At 43.5% G+C, this 17,979-nt stretch overlaps 1 protein-coding gene across 4 annotated transcripts; it reads left to right on the top strand.

The window, feature by feature from the left end:
* The first annotated feature begins 1,705 nt into the window (after positions 1 to 1,705).
* LOC311053065 (uncharacterized protein) lies at positions 1,706 to 8,627 on the top strand. Of its 4 annotated transcripts, none has more exons than XR_014601601.1 (10): positions 1,706 to 1,795; positions 3,699 to 3,757; positions 3,952 to 4,096; positions 4,314 to 4,509; positions 4,828 to 4,915; positions 5,262 to 5,378; positions 6,019 to 6,159; positions 6,571 to 6,725; positions 7,027 to 7,119; positions 7,531 to 8,620. XR_014601601.1 is itself a non-coding variant. In XM_084068444.1 (10 exons), exons 4-8 carry the CDS (start codon positions 4,419 to 4,421, stop codon positions 6,579 to 6,581), a joined length of 345 nt encoding a protein of 114 aa, XP_083924570.1. In that variant the 5' UTR covers positions 1,706 to 1,795; positions 3,699 to 3,757; positions 3,952 to 4,096; positions 4,314 to 4,418; the 3' UTR covers positions 6,582 to 6,725; positions 7,027 to 7,119; positions 7,531 to 8,627. The 4 variants fall into 4 exon arrangements, 3 of the variants coding, with proteins under 3 accessions (XP_083924570.1, XP_083924569.1, XP_083924571.1); XM_084068444.1 differs by having other exon boundaries at positions 4,314 to 4,424; positions 6,017 to 6,139; positions 7,531 to 8,627; XM_084068443.1 differs by having other exon boundaries at positions 4,314 to 4,424; positions 6,017 to 6,159; positions 7,531 to 8,627.
* The last annotated feature ends 9,352 nt before the right edge of the window (positions 8,628 to 17,979 follow it).

Genomic DNA, 17,979 nt, shown 5'->3' with positions numbered 1-17,979 from the left:
GTCTCAGCCAGCTCTACAACATATCCAAAAAGTGGACCCTAAGTCCTTATCGTATTCGAGATATTGAGCGAGATAGCGAAGCCGTAACCATAGCCAATTAAGGGATAATTAAATCATGATTTGATATGAGGGTTTGATGATTTCAAATTTTAGCATTATTTTACATGTAGATTTGGAAAAAAAATATATCGGGGTTATCACGGGCCTGGAACACCCTAAAACCAACCAGAAAGTGGCCTTTTGAGGCACTTCCTGTTTTCCGAGAAAAATATAACTTACATATTTGGAATCAGCGTCATCACATTAGTCTAAAGCCAGAGTATCGAAGAAAAATACAATTTCTAAAAATGTAACGAGGGTTGACCTTTGCAGTCTTTTCGCTGAACTTTGAGCTTTATCAGTGTCTAAAAAAATCAAGGCTGGTGCCAAAAGATCTGGCTTACTCTCAATATGGATGGAGAGAAGTTTTAGATTTTTAAAAAATATCTGGAGCGATTAGTTCCAGATTTTGTGCTCAACAAAATCTGTTTTTTATTCAAAAGTCAACGTCCAATCTTTTTGGTGAGCTTTTGTATTTCCCAAGGTCATAGAAAATCGAGACCTATCCCATTCGATTCAGCGTCCTTTTCTAAGTCTGAAAAAGTTTTTTTTAATTTAAAAATAAAATATTTTTAAAAAATGTGAGAAAAGCTAGACTTTGAACTATTTCAAAAATCTTTAACTTCTTATTAAACAATTCTAGACTATTGTTTAACCTACCATTCAACTCTAAATCATCTAAATAAGAGGGTTGAAGGGTCAAAATAAAATAATGATAATAATAATATGTTTGTGAAAAAAGCTTCAAGTTTATGAAACTTTAACGCTTGTTTAAGCCACTTTTTAAGGGTCATACAAAATCAAAACCTAGCCCATTCAATTCAGCGTCCTCTTCTGAGTCTGAAAACATGTTTTTTAATTAAAACAAAATATTTTAGAAAAATGTGAGAAAAGCTAAACTTTGAACTATTTCAAAAATCTATAACTTCTTATTGCAGATCGGCTATTTTCTTTTTTTCTCTCTTTCTTATATTATTTGACAATTTGGCCAATGTTTGACCAGTTTATAGTATAGTTTGTTGATTACTTGTATTACAGTCTTTTTCTTTGATTTGTTTTCATTTATTTTCTAAGGTATTAAAATTATTACTTAAATTGTCAGGGTCTCGACCCACAGGTTGAGAACCGCAGACATCCTTCATGCACAAGGCGGACAGTGTTGCCAGATTTTGCGATAGAAATAAGCAACCAGGTCTATGGAAATTAGCCCAAAAGAAGCAACTATGACTAATTGAAAATAGCCAATCTACAAGCTCACAACGGGTTGCGATGCGACGCGCTGTGAGCTTGTAGATCTGCTATTTTAAAACAAAACTCTTATCTGGAAGAAAATGTGAAAAATTAGGAATATTTTTGAAACATTTTAATACGAATCTTGTATTGGGGGTCCCCCCTGGCATAACATGTGTTCAGATGGGGGTCCGTTGATTGGATAATAGCCTACATATTAATCTGGGGGTCCTTGACATGAAAATGTTTGAGAACCACCACTGGTTTAAACGACAGTAAGGAAGCAAGCCCAAAAAACTTCACAGAAAAAGAAGCCCAAAGTCGCTTATAATAAGCGGATGTGGCAACACTGAAGGCGGAGCTTGTTAGTTTTGAAATCACACCGGAAGGCAGAGGAAACGGCTGTTGGCTGAGAGATTTCTTTTTCAAACCGGGGTGCTTTCGTGTTTACTGTACTAGATAACAGGTAAGTTTAATTAGTTTATGGAATTAAAATGTTATCCAAACACGGTCGTACACGGTTACATGAACTAACACGTTCATGTAACCGTGCACGACCGAGTTTTAGCCATGGTTCACACGACGCTCGTCCTTTCACGAGCCTCATAGCCGGAATTTCAACCTGTTTTTTGCACTTTCAACCCGTACATCAACATAAATATTCATACTTCAACTATAAAGTGCTTACCCCACGGCCACGAATGTTACAATTTTAATCGGGTGTGTCTAAGTACCCGCATCTTCCGTATTGTTGAATAAAAGATATTTTAATCCGATCGGTGGCCATTTTCTCATAGTTGTAATGCATGTGTATAATGTAATACACCTCCCAACCGACGGTCGCGTAGTTTAAAGCATACAGAAAACTCGGAGAAAATGGCCACCGATCGGATTAAAATTACTTTTATTGAACAATACAGGAGGTACGGATACTTAGACCCTCCCGATTCAAATTGTAACATCCTTGGCCCTGGGCTAAGTGCTTTATATTTGAAATCTGAACGTTTATGTATGGGTTGTAAATGTAGAAAACGTCATGATATGATCATGTTTCAGGACTAACGGTTTATCAACCGCGTTTACATAGAAAGCAATGTGTTTACACCATTTAATATAAATGTATGATGTTACAATGCGACCAGGCATCCTAAAACGTTAAAATATGATTCAACTTGTTAGTTGTAACATTAGCTCTTAAAAGAGATCTAATGTTGGCCACATATCCCTTTGGTGAGGCCACATTTGTTTTGACTGTAATTATTATTTTATATATGAATCTTGTTTTTAACCTACAGTAAAAAGTAAAATAATTTAATTAAGAGACAGAGAGTACAAATGGTACCAATGTATCCTTAAGGAGAATAAATTAACATTGAGGATTTTAGTGTGCAGACAAATTTGGTAATCCGTTTTTTAACTTAAGTTTTGTTTTGCAGACAGTAGCTAACAAAAGCAGGTAATGTTTATCATCAAAGTGGGCTCCAGGGACCCTCAGGGGTCATTGGGGGGTTTCCATGTGGTTCCCAGCTAAATGAGATTATATAGCATGAAACTCAGTTTAACCACTTAAACCCTATAAATTGCCTATTTGAAAATGGCAGATCCACAAGCTCACAAGTGCATGGTGATGCGTTGTGAGGGTGTAGATCAGCTATTAAAAAACAGTATAAACAACATTTGTGGAATATTTTTGAAACACTTTTGTAAATCTTGAGTCCTTAGCCAAGTACATACTAATTAGGGGGTCCTTGACATGAACATGTTTGAGAACCACTGATTTCATTTGTATAACATGAGTTCATTAGTCAGTATGCATTGTGAAACACTTTGCCAAGTTCATCAGAAGAACTGGTTATCACACACCTTCAATTAACCCATTAAGACCTGAGGCCGATTCTACAAAATGTCTTCTAAATTTATTTGTTTTTAACTTGTGTTATTATGTCAGTGGTTCTCAAACTTTTTCATGTCAAGGACCCCAAAATGTATATGTATTTGGCCACAGACCCTCATCTCAAAATATTTTGTTCTAGGGACCCCCAGAAACAAAGATTTGAGTTACAAATGTTCGTTAAAAATTCAAAGATTTGCACACATTTTCAAGATTTTTCTAAAATAACAGATCTACAAGCTCGTAGCGCAGCACTCGGTGCCACGCTATGAGCTTGTATATCTGCTGTTTTTGAGTAGCCAAAGTGTAAAATAATGCTTTTTAGGTAAAATCTAAAAATGACACAGAATCGAATGCACTTAAAAAGCGCATAACCATTCAGTGTTCAATTCAGGGATTTGAATCGTCATATATTTGTAACAATGATTACTGTCTCATTTCATCGTTCTTTGACAAACTTCTACCATCTATTTAACAGGCCGTCACCAAGAAAGCCCTTGCCTTAATTTGGATGGTACTACAGTTGGCAGTGGCTATGTAAGTCATCAATCAATCAACACAAAAAGGAGAACACTCCATACACACACACACACCTAAAAGAAATGTGCTCAAAGTTTTTCCTAGTGCACAGTCACACGCACATTTTTGGATTGCTCCTTAAAATCCCATGTAACCATCTTCATGGTTTACGCCAGGCAAATTTAAGCTGAACCTAATTGTCTCTTTTACAGGCAGCTTGGTACACACCTGGCCGGGGAAAAAAACCTGCTACAGACTTCCTGGAGGAGCGATTGAGGAACACCAGGAAGCGCATGAGAAGGCTGAAACGACCACACCACCAAGAACCAGAGGAACAGACCGTCCCTAGTACACCAGGTAATACTAATAACCAATGTTAATTATCCCCACCAGGCTAGATTGGACAGATGCAAGGGATTATATTTGCGGTCCCATGACTCTTCTGTCCATCATCTTCTAAAAACTAGTCTCAGGCACCGCTGGACCGATTGGCGACTTTTCACACACTCCAAGTAGGCCAGAACCTCAAATACTTGAAATCAGCTATAATGAATCTGTACTTATCATTCAACAGAATCTGATGTGCCTCCTGAAAAACTTATTGAAATGGTTGAATGGATGAAGGTCAATAGGTGTCCAGTGTCCCAGGTTGAGGACTACATGAATCAAACATCTCTACATGGAGGCAAGTGGATTCGCAGCAATGGAACTAAAGGCCTACCGGAAATATTGGCGTATAGTTCCCTAGGCTTGTAGACAATCCTGGCATGGTAATACATTATTTTGCTATTGCAGTTTTGCCTATTTGAATGATACTCTATTTGACTGATACTCTGCAATGCACTACAAGTTTATGTTTAACCACCTAGACCCTACAATATATACTTTGTAGACAGGAGTCCACAGGGTTCTACTTGGTCCACTCCTTTTTTCTCAAACTGTTGTCACACAATGGTGTGTTTATCAAAGAGCTTATCTACAATACCCTACTGCTTGCATACACTCTTATAAGTAGACTCATAAGTGATTTTATTTTAATTTTCTCATTTTACAATTGTTTATATAATGTTATGTTCTCTTCTGTGTAGACCCAATCCTTCGATCTCCTAATCTCTCCACCTGGTGTGGAGAATTTGATTTGTGGGATTCCTCAAGAGGAAGAACTGCACACTTCAGGTGGGGGTTTCATTTAACATAATGGTTAAATAAACAATAATGAACTGTAACTATGTTTCTTAGCAGGTGCTGAGGTTATGAGTTGGGTCTCTTGGATTCTTTCCTGCTTTCTTCACTGTCCTCTGGTCATAGAGATTCTGAAGGGCAGAGCGCTTAGACCCCAAGGCGGTTACCCTCGGCACAACTTTGGGGTTTCACATAATGATATCTGGGTGGTTTTCTATCAGCTGACATGAAAAGCATTCTCTGACCGGGTCAGCCTGTGACTGAGCACTTGGTGTTCAGATAAAACTTGTATTCTGACCATGTGACATTGGTGTAAAATCACTCCTCTGTGTTTGTATAGGTGCACAACACATGCAGTTTGAGTCAGCCTGGGCCCTGACCAGAATCCCCTCAGCTACCTTCCTGCCAACACGCACTGTGCCCATCTTCATCTGTCTACAAGGACATCCGGGAACAGGTTAGCACCTTTTTACCCACGAATAACAGAGCAACATAAGTTTAGTTGGGAATTAACTGTCCAATTGAACTATCAGGGCGACATATGAAAATATGCTTTAGAGGAATGTCTGGTGCTGTATGCAGTTTGGAACCCAGGATGTAAGGTGATGGAGACCATTACACAAGAGGTGTATATATGGAGCTGACTAATTTGTTTGCTGATTCCATGATGACACATTGAGGTTAGACACTCCGTAATTGGGCGTAGCTGCATTTGGAACTCCTTATATCAGGGGTCTTCAACCTTTTCAGGCCAAGGACCCCCTAACTGAGAAAGAGATGAAGAAGGGACCCCCACTATATATTACATAAAATTGTGTTGCAGATTAAAGCTTTTCATAGATGTTGGATTCATGTTAATGTGTATTGTCAGACATTTAACGACTTAAACCGTCAATACTTAGTAAACTTTCACTCTGTACTTGGTCTGCTCTTTTCCCCCTCTTTGCCGAAAATAGCCGATCTACAAGCTCGCAACGCCTCGCGCTGCGAGGCGTTGTGAGCTTGTAGATCGGCCATTTTCGGCTAAAGTTGTCCGTAGAATAGGGATGCTATTGTTCAAGTGGTTTGTATAAAGAAACAATGATCTTATCACAGAGATTTGGCCGACCCCCTGTAGCAACTCTGAAGACCCCCTAGGAGTCCCAGACCCCCTGTTGAAGACCCCTGCCCTGTTATGGCTGACTCATGGTGACATGAGCGTGGCATGGGGGATCTCCTGTAAGCCAATTTTAATATAGGTAATTGTCTGATCACAGTTATGAGAAAAAGCGTTCATCTGTATACATTTATCTATTGAAGAATAGTGAAAATAGCAGATCTACAAGCTCGCAACATCTCGCAAAGTGATGTGTTGTGAACATGTAGGTCGGCTACTCTCACTATTTTTCAACATTTTTAAATGCCTGGCCTGTTCTGGCCATAGTACATAATGGTATTATTGGCCCCGGTCATTGTCAGTCATTTCTTTTTTGTTTACAAAGCCTAAAAGTCGGAACCGAAATGTAATTCGTCCAATATTTAATGCCAAAACGGTTACATTGTTGATCATAATTATTTGTATGACAATTAACCAAATGTTTTCCTAATTTACACACTTTTTCAAATGTATTTAGTCACTGTATTTTGTTCTGTGGTTTGCTGTGTTGTAGGCTTATGCTGAGTTTAACAGGATCGCCACCACACACCTAGAGACAGACTTCTTTGATGCTCTGGATCGCTATACACCACAATTGGTCACTATCTTAAAGTCCAAGAAAGGTGCCATTAGAGATAAATTATCCGGAATTGTGCAGCAAATTGATGGGTAAGTCTACAACATGCTTCTTATATTTGTAATTATCATGACTAAGTTTATGTACAACCTATTACCCCAAATAGTACTTATGCTTCCCGGCTGTATTACAGAGTGTTAAAGTATTGCTAACTATTGATCGTTGTTGATAACTAAATGCTGTGGATTGTACTATTTTTAAATCACATCTCCAATCAGCAACTGTTCTCTGCAACTGTTCATCAAACATATATTGTGGTGTTTCATGCTGTAACTGTACTGTAACTTGTGATGGTCAGATCTTGAACTTTATTTGTTCATTATCCACTTGTAGAAACCCGACGTGACCGCGCTGGGTAGGCTTGTTCTCCGAGGCCTCCTTCTTCTGCTTGGAGATGACCACAGCAGTTTCTACACCACTGTCTTGGTAAGTTCTCATAGTTACACCTTAAAGGTCCAGTGAAATTACATTTTCGTTAATTTTATTTTGAAGTTTCAGTCTGAAACGGCCTTGCAAACCAATCAGAAGGTTCAATCCCTTCAGGCTGTAGCACGGTGGAATCTCACTCACATGGTGTGCAGTGTAAGTGTTTGTAGCCTGCACTCACACGTTGCTCAAGGGAGAGAGAGATGGCCACTATGCAGAATGTTTGTTACCAAGTTGCTTATTTCTAGCCTAAAATGTTTTCAGATACATATTTTACTGTGCTGTTTACCATGAGTAATATACTGTCAAAAACAGTAGGCCAACCAATGTTGATAAAACTTCTCAATGCAGATGTGTGTGAAGTGTCTACATTTCCCTGTTGTAATGTTGTTTTTGTTTGGTTCTGTACAGGATTGTGACAGCGAAAGTGAAGACGCCTGGTCAGAGGTATCGGTCGGATTGCTGACTGTGATCAGTGAAGATTCACCTCCCTCAGATGGTGTCGACCTTCAGCCAGTGTCAACAGCCATCATCCTTGAAGGAGGTATTGTGATGGATAATTTCCATAACCTCCCTCAAGCACCGTGCCTGCTGTCTAGCCTGACGTATGCACTCAATTTGAAGTACCCTAATGATATGAAGAACATATTGAACTTTATTCAAAGAGTGATGCTTGGCTTGGGAAAGGAAAAAACTACCCCCCAAACTGCAAAGTCTTAAAAACCTCCTGTCATTTTAGAAAGATTGTATAGTGGATAACTGGTAGGCAGGTTGTCCTCAGCCCTCCTTTGTGACAGTAGACTAAAATGCATGCATTTTATTTTTCTCATGCATGAGAAAATGTTGTAAAGTGATAGGAGTTCCAAATGAAGCCACTTTTATTCATTTTAAGTACTTTAGAGCTGCAAATTATTAAGACTTTGAATGTAATACCATTAAGTAAAAGTAAGGCACTTTTTTGAAATTGACAAGTGTTCACTTGTTCATGTGTGAAATAATGTACTCTTTCAAACTGTAATGGGGCTGTCCACACTAAGCATATCACTTTTGTCAATCCTATCGTTGTAGAATTATTTAGTTTAAATACAGTGCAGACATGATCATTTCAGTGGGCAGTTGCTCATGTCTTCCAGAGTTCCAGCAAATCACTCATATTGTCATCATCAACACAGATACTGTTCGTCTTTAGTTGTGTTGAACAGGAGGAGAAGGATGGAGGGGCTACTAGGCTACAATTGCAGTAGCAACACAGAAATGTGTGAGGAATTAATTAGCATAATGACTTTGTGGACGAAAAGAGGTTCACAATCATTGGCTACTCTAAATTCTATAAAATAAATTAAAAATGTGTACATATAGTGCTTGGTGTGGATGGCCCGTTAGGCTTTATTAATTACGCCATTTGTATTACTAGAGCACTTGTCTCATGTTCATGTGGCATATATTCACTTACAAAATATCCAAATGCTTGCAGACATTTTCACGTTTTCTTTCATAAATAGCAGATCTACAATCTTCAATATGTTATATATTTCATCTGTTAAATCATAAAAACAATGCTTAAAGCAGTTCAAAGCAGGTCTAAATGCCTTGGTTCAATAAATGTGAAGATTCAAATCATATTGTCTGACTTTATTTTTATATTTTCACATTTTGGGAAATGTAAGGTAATTTTGAACAAGATGTAGCCTTACAGTATATCAGCATACACATCATTTAAAATGTACATGCAGATTACCATTAGGTTGTTGGATGATCAGGATCAATATTGATTCCTAACATGATTCAGTATAATCAATTTATAAATTAAATCAGTGTTCGATTCCTGATGTTGATTCAACATAAAATCAACTAAAATGTGCATGCAGATTACCATTTAGATGATGGTTGAATCAATGTTGATTCCTAATGTTGATTCAACATTAAATCAACTAAAATGTGCATGCAGATTACCATTTAGATGATGGTTGAATCAATATTGATTCATAACGTTGATTCAACATAAAATCAACTAAAATCAGCATGCAGAATACCATTTAGATGATGGTTGAATCAATATTGATTCATAACGTTGATTCAACATAAAATCAGCGTGCAGAATACCATTTGGATGATGGTTGAATCAACGTTGATATAGTGTTAGTTAGTGGTTGAAACACAAACGTTGAATCAACAAAGATTAGGGTTGCGATTTCAGTACAGTTTCAACGTTGAGATCGAACGTTGATTCAACCGTTATGGCCGCCTATTTTTCAACGTTGATTCACCCATATTTTGCTATCTGGGAAGTAACGTTTTTCATCTCCATTTCAGGTTAAGGTGGGATGTTATTATGTCTCGAGTGAGGTCAAAGTTAGGGTTATGTTAAGGTCAGATCAGATCCATACAGTTAACTCTCCTCTACCTACCACCATCTAGTATATGTTGTGATATCGATTGTGATTGGTTGGTGCACGTACTGAAGGGTTTGTCATCAGAGTCAGTGTGGTGGAAGTCCTGTGTATGTTTACATACAGCAGTCTGTTTAATCAACTCCATGTTACAGCACATCATCATCCAGACTAATTGTGCACAGTGTAAAACACAAGACAACAGTAAAATTGCACTTCCTTGTACATTATCTTACTTTGATATGTAGCCCTCTGGAGTTGCTGGAGTACAGATCAGAATTCCTGTAAGAAAACAGTGTCAATATGATCATTACACAATATAATACGTTCGTTTGAACAATCTGTATAGGGTCGAGACGAGTATGTTATGGTGTGGGGGAGCTTGAATATTAATTACGGGTACAGAACTGGATAACCTATATGCACCCATGCCGTGACCAAATGCAATCGCGCATAAAAACAAAAAGTTTGTATGCAAAATACTATTGTGCATAACAATACACCAGCAATTGCACATCAATCAAAGAATCAGCGACATTCATGATATTATTGTTATCGTTCGGGTGGTTGTAACTGTTGCCTCTGGAACACCCGAGAGTTAAAGAGGGAGATTAAGCCTAGGGAAGCCTTCTGATAGCACTGATCGCACAGGCCAATACAACTAATACGTGAGTGCGCTCCCAGTGCGCATTTCCTAACGCACCAGAGAGAGCTCGCCTCACACAATTAAGAACACACAAAAGAACGCGCTCATTTCTGGTGAAAGAACGTCATGACTGATAATAATATGACGATGATGATGAGATGAGACCCGTGCGCGGCGCCTGATATGTAGCCGAAACAATTGACTGCGGTAACGACAGCCGTCAGCCGCCTGGCTCACGTTACCGCAGTGGTTTCCAGCCGCGTATTATTACGCATGGAGTAAATTCTATAGGCTACAGGTCAGGAAGTGAATTTCACATGCAGGCTGTATACACACACAATAATGTTAATCAAACTGTCTATAGCTCAATGCAGTACATGTGTGACAGGGTCAAAGCAGGGGGTGAAACCATTTTGTAACATTTTTTATTGATGATGAAAAACCTGTATTATGCACTTAAAAACATCATTCTCTTAAATGTATTTCTGCACTGCATGTTTTATGGTTGACAATGTATTTCCCCCCGGTCCCCGAGCCACTTGACATTGGACTCCCCTATAGGCTGCGTGACATTGACCTTGTGACTCCAGACGGCCAATGTCCCCAGGTCACGCTGGTGGCAGAGCAAATGAGGGCGGAGTAGGGTGTGGCCGCCACAAATACAAAAGTAGGCGCGGGCCATTCGAACAGGAGAGAGACAGGCACACAGGGGCAGTGTGGAAGTGACAGCCAGAAGGGACGGTTGTGCACAGGAGGAGCAGACATACCACGGAGCAGAGGTGGAGAATACAGCGATCGCGGCACGTACCAAGGCACCAGCAGCGGACGGTGAGCAGACGGCGCAGTAGCAGCAGAGACGGGGAGGACAGACAGACGAACCCAGGAACGGAGGAGAGGTCCAGTTGGCGATAACGTTGCGCGCTTCATACACTCATAGCCAGACACCTGTCTGGCTTGCGAGTAAGTGTTCTTCTATGCAACGTTACCTTTACAAACCCACGGTCCTAAACCCCATATGTGAAATATACCTGAACAGATGAACTGGTTCTAGTTTCTATGATTGCAGGCAATACGCACGAAGACAAGAAGAGACAGTGATTCTTGGCCTAAACCCCCGCTCCAGTTAAACCCCATACAAGGACATTCCCACCTTTTGCATTGAACCGTGATGAGTATATGATATAGCATTTGAATTGGCACTTGGCACTTTACTGCTTCAGTAATAGTTGGCACTTTAACGCTAAATTCATTATTTATTTGCTATAGGTTGCACAAGCCCTGTTTGTTTTAAGTATTTTGTGATTGTCTGTATTCCTGTATTTTAGTTAGTTAGTGGGCGCATTAGGAGGTTGAGGGTTTTAGTGTAGTGTTATATTGTGTTTATGTTTTTCAGTTTTAAGGCTTATAGATGCCAATGTTTTAGCTTAATAAAATCCGTTACCTTTTTATACAAACCTGTGTCCGTCCAATTCTCTTGTGGGATGTTGCAAAGTGTTGTTCTTACCTGGGCAAAACTGAACCTGTGAATAGCCTAAGACATTGTTATAGAGGACCCTACCTCTTAAATAAAAGGGTGGCGTAGTCTTGCAGTAGAATCACCATTATTATCCTCACAATAAATACGCACCCCGCACTTTATTGTGCACTCTATATTTTATTGTTGTGAGCTTAAATGTGGATGATAAATTACTTATTGGAAAAGGTCAGCATTCTGAAAAGAAGTGGCAAAGTTACATGTGACAGCCTGGCCACCGTCACATATTTGGCGTAGCGCGGCAGGACTGGGTAGAGAACAACACAAACAAATCCCTAAGAGAAATTGTACTGATATTTTGCTGTTTTGCTGCTTTTTGTTTTTGTTTTTGGGAAAAGTAATGATGATGATGCCAGTGTATCCAGGGGCCCCGTGGTTACCCAAATTTTCGGGCACAGAAGGTGAGGAGAAATATAGAGATTGGAAAGAACAGATTAAAGGATTATTGGGCACTCAAGAATTGACGGAAGAGAAAAAAGTTGCTTTTGTAGTGCAAACCCTTACGGAAGAAGCTAAACGACAAATTAGTGTGATTGACAGGGAAGACCGAAACACAGTGGCTAAAGTTTTCAAATGTCTAGATAACCTATATAAATCATCCATCTCTGCTTCCCAAGCTCGTGCCTTGTTTTATGGCTGTGCGCAGCGCGCAGGCGAAAATGTGCAGGCTTATATTCTGAGGCTTAGGGAGTTGTTCTGCGGGCTGCGGCGGCTCGACCCAGACACCGCTCCCTCCGATGCCATTCTGCGAGAGCAGTTGCTTGTGGGGCTGTCTGAAGGCCCTCTGGGCCAAGCCTTGAGAATATATGCCCGTCGAAACCCCACCGAAGACTTCGCAGCTCTAAAAGACGAGGCCTTCCTACTAGACACCGAACATAGACGAGAAGGAGCTACTGACATCTTGTGCCATGCTGTTAAACCTGTCCCTATCCCACACACCTCACAGGAACCTGAATGGAGAGAAAAACTGAAACAGGAGATTATGGCGGACGTCAAATCACAAATGCAGGGGTTTACGCAGGAGCTGATGAAGGAGATTCGACCGCTCCTTCGACCCGACACCACCGATCCACGAACCCGCGCTTCACCCCCACCTGAACGACGCCGGGCGCCTTACCAACGCAACGAGTGGGATGAGGGAGGTAGGCCGATATGTAGGAACTGTAGGCAGTCCGGGCACATTGCCCGGTTTTGTAAATCCGACTCCAACCATTTAAACTAGCACACCCTGTCGCCGAGGTCCGGGGGACAGGGGTACAGCGCACACTCGCCAGATCAAGGGCTAATGATGTATTTATCGGAGATTGTCCGACAATTGGGATCACCATGGGAGGAGTCCAATTAAGGGGGTTACTGGATACTGGGTCACAAGTTACTTTAATGCAGCAGAGCTTATTTGAGAAAAGATTCTCGCACCTGACATTGGGGAACGAACCCCTTGTATTTAAATTACGCGCCGCTAACGGTCTTGACTTACCTTATACTGGCTATGCCATATTGGACCTAGAACTGGAAGGAAGGAAGATACCAGGGAGAGGGGTCGTAATTGTTAAAGATGAACATTGTACGCAGCCACTGATTATTGGGATGAATGTCGTGAACGCTGTATGGCATGCCCTCTTTAAACGGCCTGGGAGGCCTGTGTCCTCATGTCAGCAGGGAAGGACGCTGTGGAAGGACGCATTCGCCACCTGTAGGAGGGTGGAGGCAGTGACGAATGGAGATGGGTCCATAGGTTACGTATGGCCTGTCGGCCGGCGGAGGATTCGAATCCCCGCGCAGAGTGAAGTGATGATCTGGGGCCGCGCTTGGAGAGGACCAAAAGGAGCGGACTACGAGGCCTTGATGGAAGCCTTGCCAGATGGAAAGGATTTGGGAGTGGCCCGTGCCCTCGTCACGGTGCGCCACGGACGCGTTCCCATACGAGTATGTAATCCACACGCCTATAGTCTGGTCCTGGACCGCCACCAGAAACTGGGGAGGCTGTACCCAGTAGAAGAAGCCGATGTCCGAGGCGGCAGGGACCTGAGCCTGTCCCTGGGGACCGACGGAGAGGTGGAAGTGGCCGTAATTAGTGTGGAGGATGATGGACCACCGAAGACCCTGCCAGAAGAGATGGAGGTGTTGACGGAGCGTGATGACCTGCCGGAGGCGCAGAAAAAGGAGCTGCACGAGATGTTATGCAGGTGGAAGAAGGTGTTCGCCATCCATGATGAAGACTTCGGACAGACGGATGCCGTGCAGCACCAGATACCGACCGGAGACGCTGCGCCCATACGAGAGAGGCACCGGCCGCTGCCGCCCTCCATGTACCGGGAGATGAAGACCCTGCTGAACGAGATGTTGGAGAAGGGAGTCATCAAGGAGAGTTGCAGTCCGTGGGCAGCACCTATAGTACTGGTTAAGAAGAAGGATGGCAGCTGGAGGTTCTGTGTTGACTACAGAAAGCTGAACGCCGTGACGCACAAGGATGCCTTCCCCCTACCCCGAATAGAAGAGACGCTCACCAGCCTGACGAAAGCGCAGTGGTTCTCCACGTTGGACCTGGCCAGTGGCTACTGGCAAGTAGGAATGGATCCCCGGGACCGGGAGAAGACCGCCTTTACGACCCCCCTGGGGCTATTCGAATTTCAGCGTATGCCGTTTGGGCTGTGTAATGCCCCCGCGACCTTTCAGAGACTGATGCAGCAGTGTTTGAGTGGTCAGGTGACGGAATCCTTGCTAGTGTATCTTGATGACATTATAGTATATTCACCTGACTTCTCTTCTCACCTACAGCACCTCGAGCTCGTATTCCAGCGCCTGTGGAGACATGGACTGAAGCTGCGGTTAGACAAATGCAAACTTCTGCGGAGGGAAGTGAAGTTCCTGGGCCATGTAGTAGACCAAGAGGGAGTGCGACCTGATCCGGAGAAAGTGGCAGCGGTGCGAGACTGGACACCCCCCTCTACGGTCCGCGAGGTCCGCGCTTTTCTAGGTTTAGCGGGCTACTATAGGCGTTTCGTGTCCTCTTTTGCCGCCATGGCACGGCCCTTAAACAACCTATTGATAGGAATCCAGAACGATGTAAAATCACACCAGTGTAAAGTAGAGTGGACTTTAGAGTGCCAGCGGGCGTTTGATGCGTTAAAGAGTGCCCTCACACAAGCTCCGGTGTTAGCCTATGCCGATTATACCAAGCCTTTCGTGGTTTACACCGATGCAAGTGGCCGTGGATTGGGGGCGGTTTTAGCGCAGGTCCAAGATGGTCATGAACGTGTAATAGCGTATGCGAGCCGTAGTTTACACCCAACTGAGCAAAACGATGCGAACTACAGCTCCTTCAAACTGGAGCTTTTGGCCCTTAAGTGGGCCGTGACCGAGAAGTTTAAAGATTACCTCACTGGCGCGCAGTTCACTATATTCACGGATAATAACCCCGTTGCGCATCTCCAAACGGCTAGATTGGGAGCTGTGGAACAACGGTGGGCTGCTCAGCTTGCGTCCTTCACGTTCGACATTAAGTACCGACCGGGCAAAAACAACGCAAACGCTGACGCCCTATCGCGGTTCCCAATACAGCCTGTAGACGTGGCGGCTGTACAGCTGACACCAGCAGCGAGGGAGGATGAGTGGAGAGAGACGCAGGATCGGGATCCAGATGTGCGCGTAGTGAAGAGGTGTGTGGAACGAGGGAGAGCTCCTAATATGGTGGAGAGGAAGAATTGGACTAGAGGAGCGCGGCAACTGTTACGCCAGTGGAACAAATTGATCATACAAAATCATGTGTTATATAGGAAAGTGACCGATCCCTATACCAAAGAACAATACTCACAGATCATTTGTCCAGGTTCACGCAGAGAGGAGGTGTGGAAAGGGATCCACGCGGCCGCGGCGCATGCTGGGTTGGAGAGGACCTTGGCCCAGCTGCGGCGTCGGTTCTATTGGCCAGGCATGGAGGGAGCGGTGCGTCAGTTACAACAGGGTTGTGTCGCCTGCAGCCTGCAGAGGAACAGGTCAGAGCCCCGGGCCCCCTTACAACCCTTTGAAGTCTCATATCCCTTAGAAGTAATAGCTATTGATTTCCTCACACTAGGTAGGCCTGCTGATGCGTGGCAGAATATTCTGGTGGCTACTGACTTATTCACCCGGTTTAGTTGGGCTATTGCCACCCGTGACCAGACTGCGCAAACCACTGTCCGCGCGTTATGGACGCACATCATCCAGCCGTTCGGGTGCCCGGCCCGGTTCCACTCGGATCGAGGCCCCAACTTCGAGTCCGAGTTAATGCACCATTTATGTCAGACTTATGGTATTGCAAAAAGTCGCACCACTCCGTACCACCCGGCTGGGAACGGTGCGGTGGAACGGTTTAATCAGACGTTATTGAACATGTTACGCTCGCTAGACACTGATAAACAGGGAAGATGGAATGAGCACTTGCCCGAACTAGTTCACGCATATAACAACACTACGGGTTATGCCCCCGCTTATTTGATGTTTGGCCGACACTTGAGGCGCCCTGTAGATGTCCAGTTAGGGGTGCAGACGGCGCAAAATCGCATGGAGGTGGGTGGTTGGGTACGGGACCACCAGCAGCGAATGGCGACCGCCTATAGGACAGCAGGGGAGAGGATGGAGGAAGCAGCGACGAGGAGAAAACAGGTTTATGACCGTAGGGCCGGTATTACGCCGTTATTACCAGGAGAACGAGTGTGGATTAGGAATCGGAAGAGGGACGGGCAGGGGAAATTGAGTACGTGGTGGGACCCCGAGCCTTACGCAGTGATGGAACAGGTGGGAGCTACGGGGTTGGTGTACCGAGTTAGACCCGAGAAGGGGGGGCGAGAAAAGACCATACATAGAAATGCGTTGAAAGTGTGTGTAGCCCCCAGGTCGCCCCACGAGGACCCCCCAGCTGTAGTGCAGCCCGAGCAGGTAGAAGCAACAACGCCGCAGTACTATGGGTTTTTCTCCGTCCCGAGAGCACCAGACGAGCCACGGCGCTCGGGAAGAGCAAATATAGGCCAGCCACCCCAGAGGTATGGACATGATTAGGGACAGTTGCAGGGACTGGCAACGGAAAAGTGGGGGGGGATGTGACAGGGTCAAAGCAGGGGGTGAAACCATTTTGTAACATTTTTTTATTGATGATGAAAAACCTGTATTATGCACTTAAAAACATCATTCTCTTAAATGTATTTCTGCACTGCATGTTTTATGGTTGACAATGTATTTCCCCCCGGTCCCCGAGCCACTTGACATTGGACTCCCCTATAGGCTGCGTGACATTGACCTTGTGACTCCAGACGGCCAATGTCCCCAGGTCACGCTGGTGGCAGAGCAAATGAGGGCGGAGTAGGGTGTGGCCGCCACAAATACAAAAGTAGGCGCGGGCCATTCGAACAGGAGAGAGACAGGCACACAGGGGCAGTGTGGAAGTGACAGCCAGAAGGGACGGTTGTGCACAGGAGGAGCAGACATACCACGGAGCAGAGGTGGAGAATACAGCGATCGCGGCACGTACCAAGGCACCAGCAGCGGACGGTGAGCAGACGGCGCAGTAGCAGCAGAGACGGGGAGGACAGACAGACGAACCCAGGAACGGAGGAGAGGTCCAGTTGGCGATAACGTTGCGCGCTTCATACACTCATAGCCAGACACCTGTCTGGCTTGCGAGTAAGTGTTCTTCTATGCAACGTTACCTTTACAAACCCACGGTCCTAAACCCCATATGTGAAATATACCTGAACAGATGAACTGGTTCTAGTTTCTATGATTGCAGGCAATACGCACGAAGACAAGAAGAGACAGTGATTCTTGGCCTAAACCCCCGCTCCAGTTAAACCCCATACAAGGACATTCCCACCTTTTGCATTGAACCGTGATGAGTATATGATATAGCATTTGAATTGGCACTTGGCACTTTACTGCTTCAGTAATAGTTGGCACTTTAACGCTAAATTCATTATTTATTTGCTATAGGTTGCACAAGCCCTGTTTGTTTTAAGTATTTTGTGATTGTCTGTATTCCTGTATTTTAGTTAGTTAGTGGGCGCATTAGGAGGTTGAGGGTTTTAGTGTAGTGTTATATTGTGTTTATGTTTTTCAGTTTTAAGGCTTATAGATGCCAATGTTTTAGCTTAATAAAATCCGTTACCTTTTTATACAAACCTGTGTCCGTCCAATTCTCTTGTGGGATGTTGCAAAGTGTTGTTCTTACCTGGGCAAAACTGAACCTGTGAATAGCCTAAGACATTGTTATAGAGGACCCTACCTCTTAAATAAAAGGGTGGCGTAGTCTTGCAGTA

The sequence above is a fragment of the Gymnoscopelus microlampas genome (genome assembly GCF_963454915.1).
Source record: "Gymnoscopelus microlampas genome assembly, chromosome: 10".
In the NCBI taxonomy this organism is placed as follows: domain Eukaryota; kingdom Metazoa; phylum Chordata; class Actinopteri; order Myctophiformes; family Myctophidae; genus Gymnoscopelus; species Gymnoscopelus microlampas.
This window is presented reverse-complemented; position numbering and strand designations above follow the sequence as displayed.

Excerpts from the sequence above, each read along its gene's own strand:
- LOC311053065 (XM_084068443.1), top strand. Across the intron at positions 4,916-5,261 it reads GGAAGAACTGCACACTTCAG|GTGCACAACACATGCAGTTT; the intron begins GTGGGGGTTTCA and ends GTGTTTGTATAG. Across the intron at positions 5,379-6,016 it reads ACAAGGACATCCGGGAACAG|AGATTTGGCCGACCCCCTGT; the intron begins GTTAGCACCTTT and ends ATCTTATCACAG.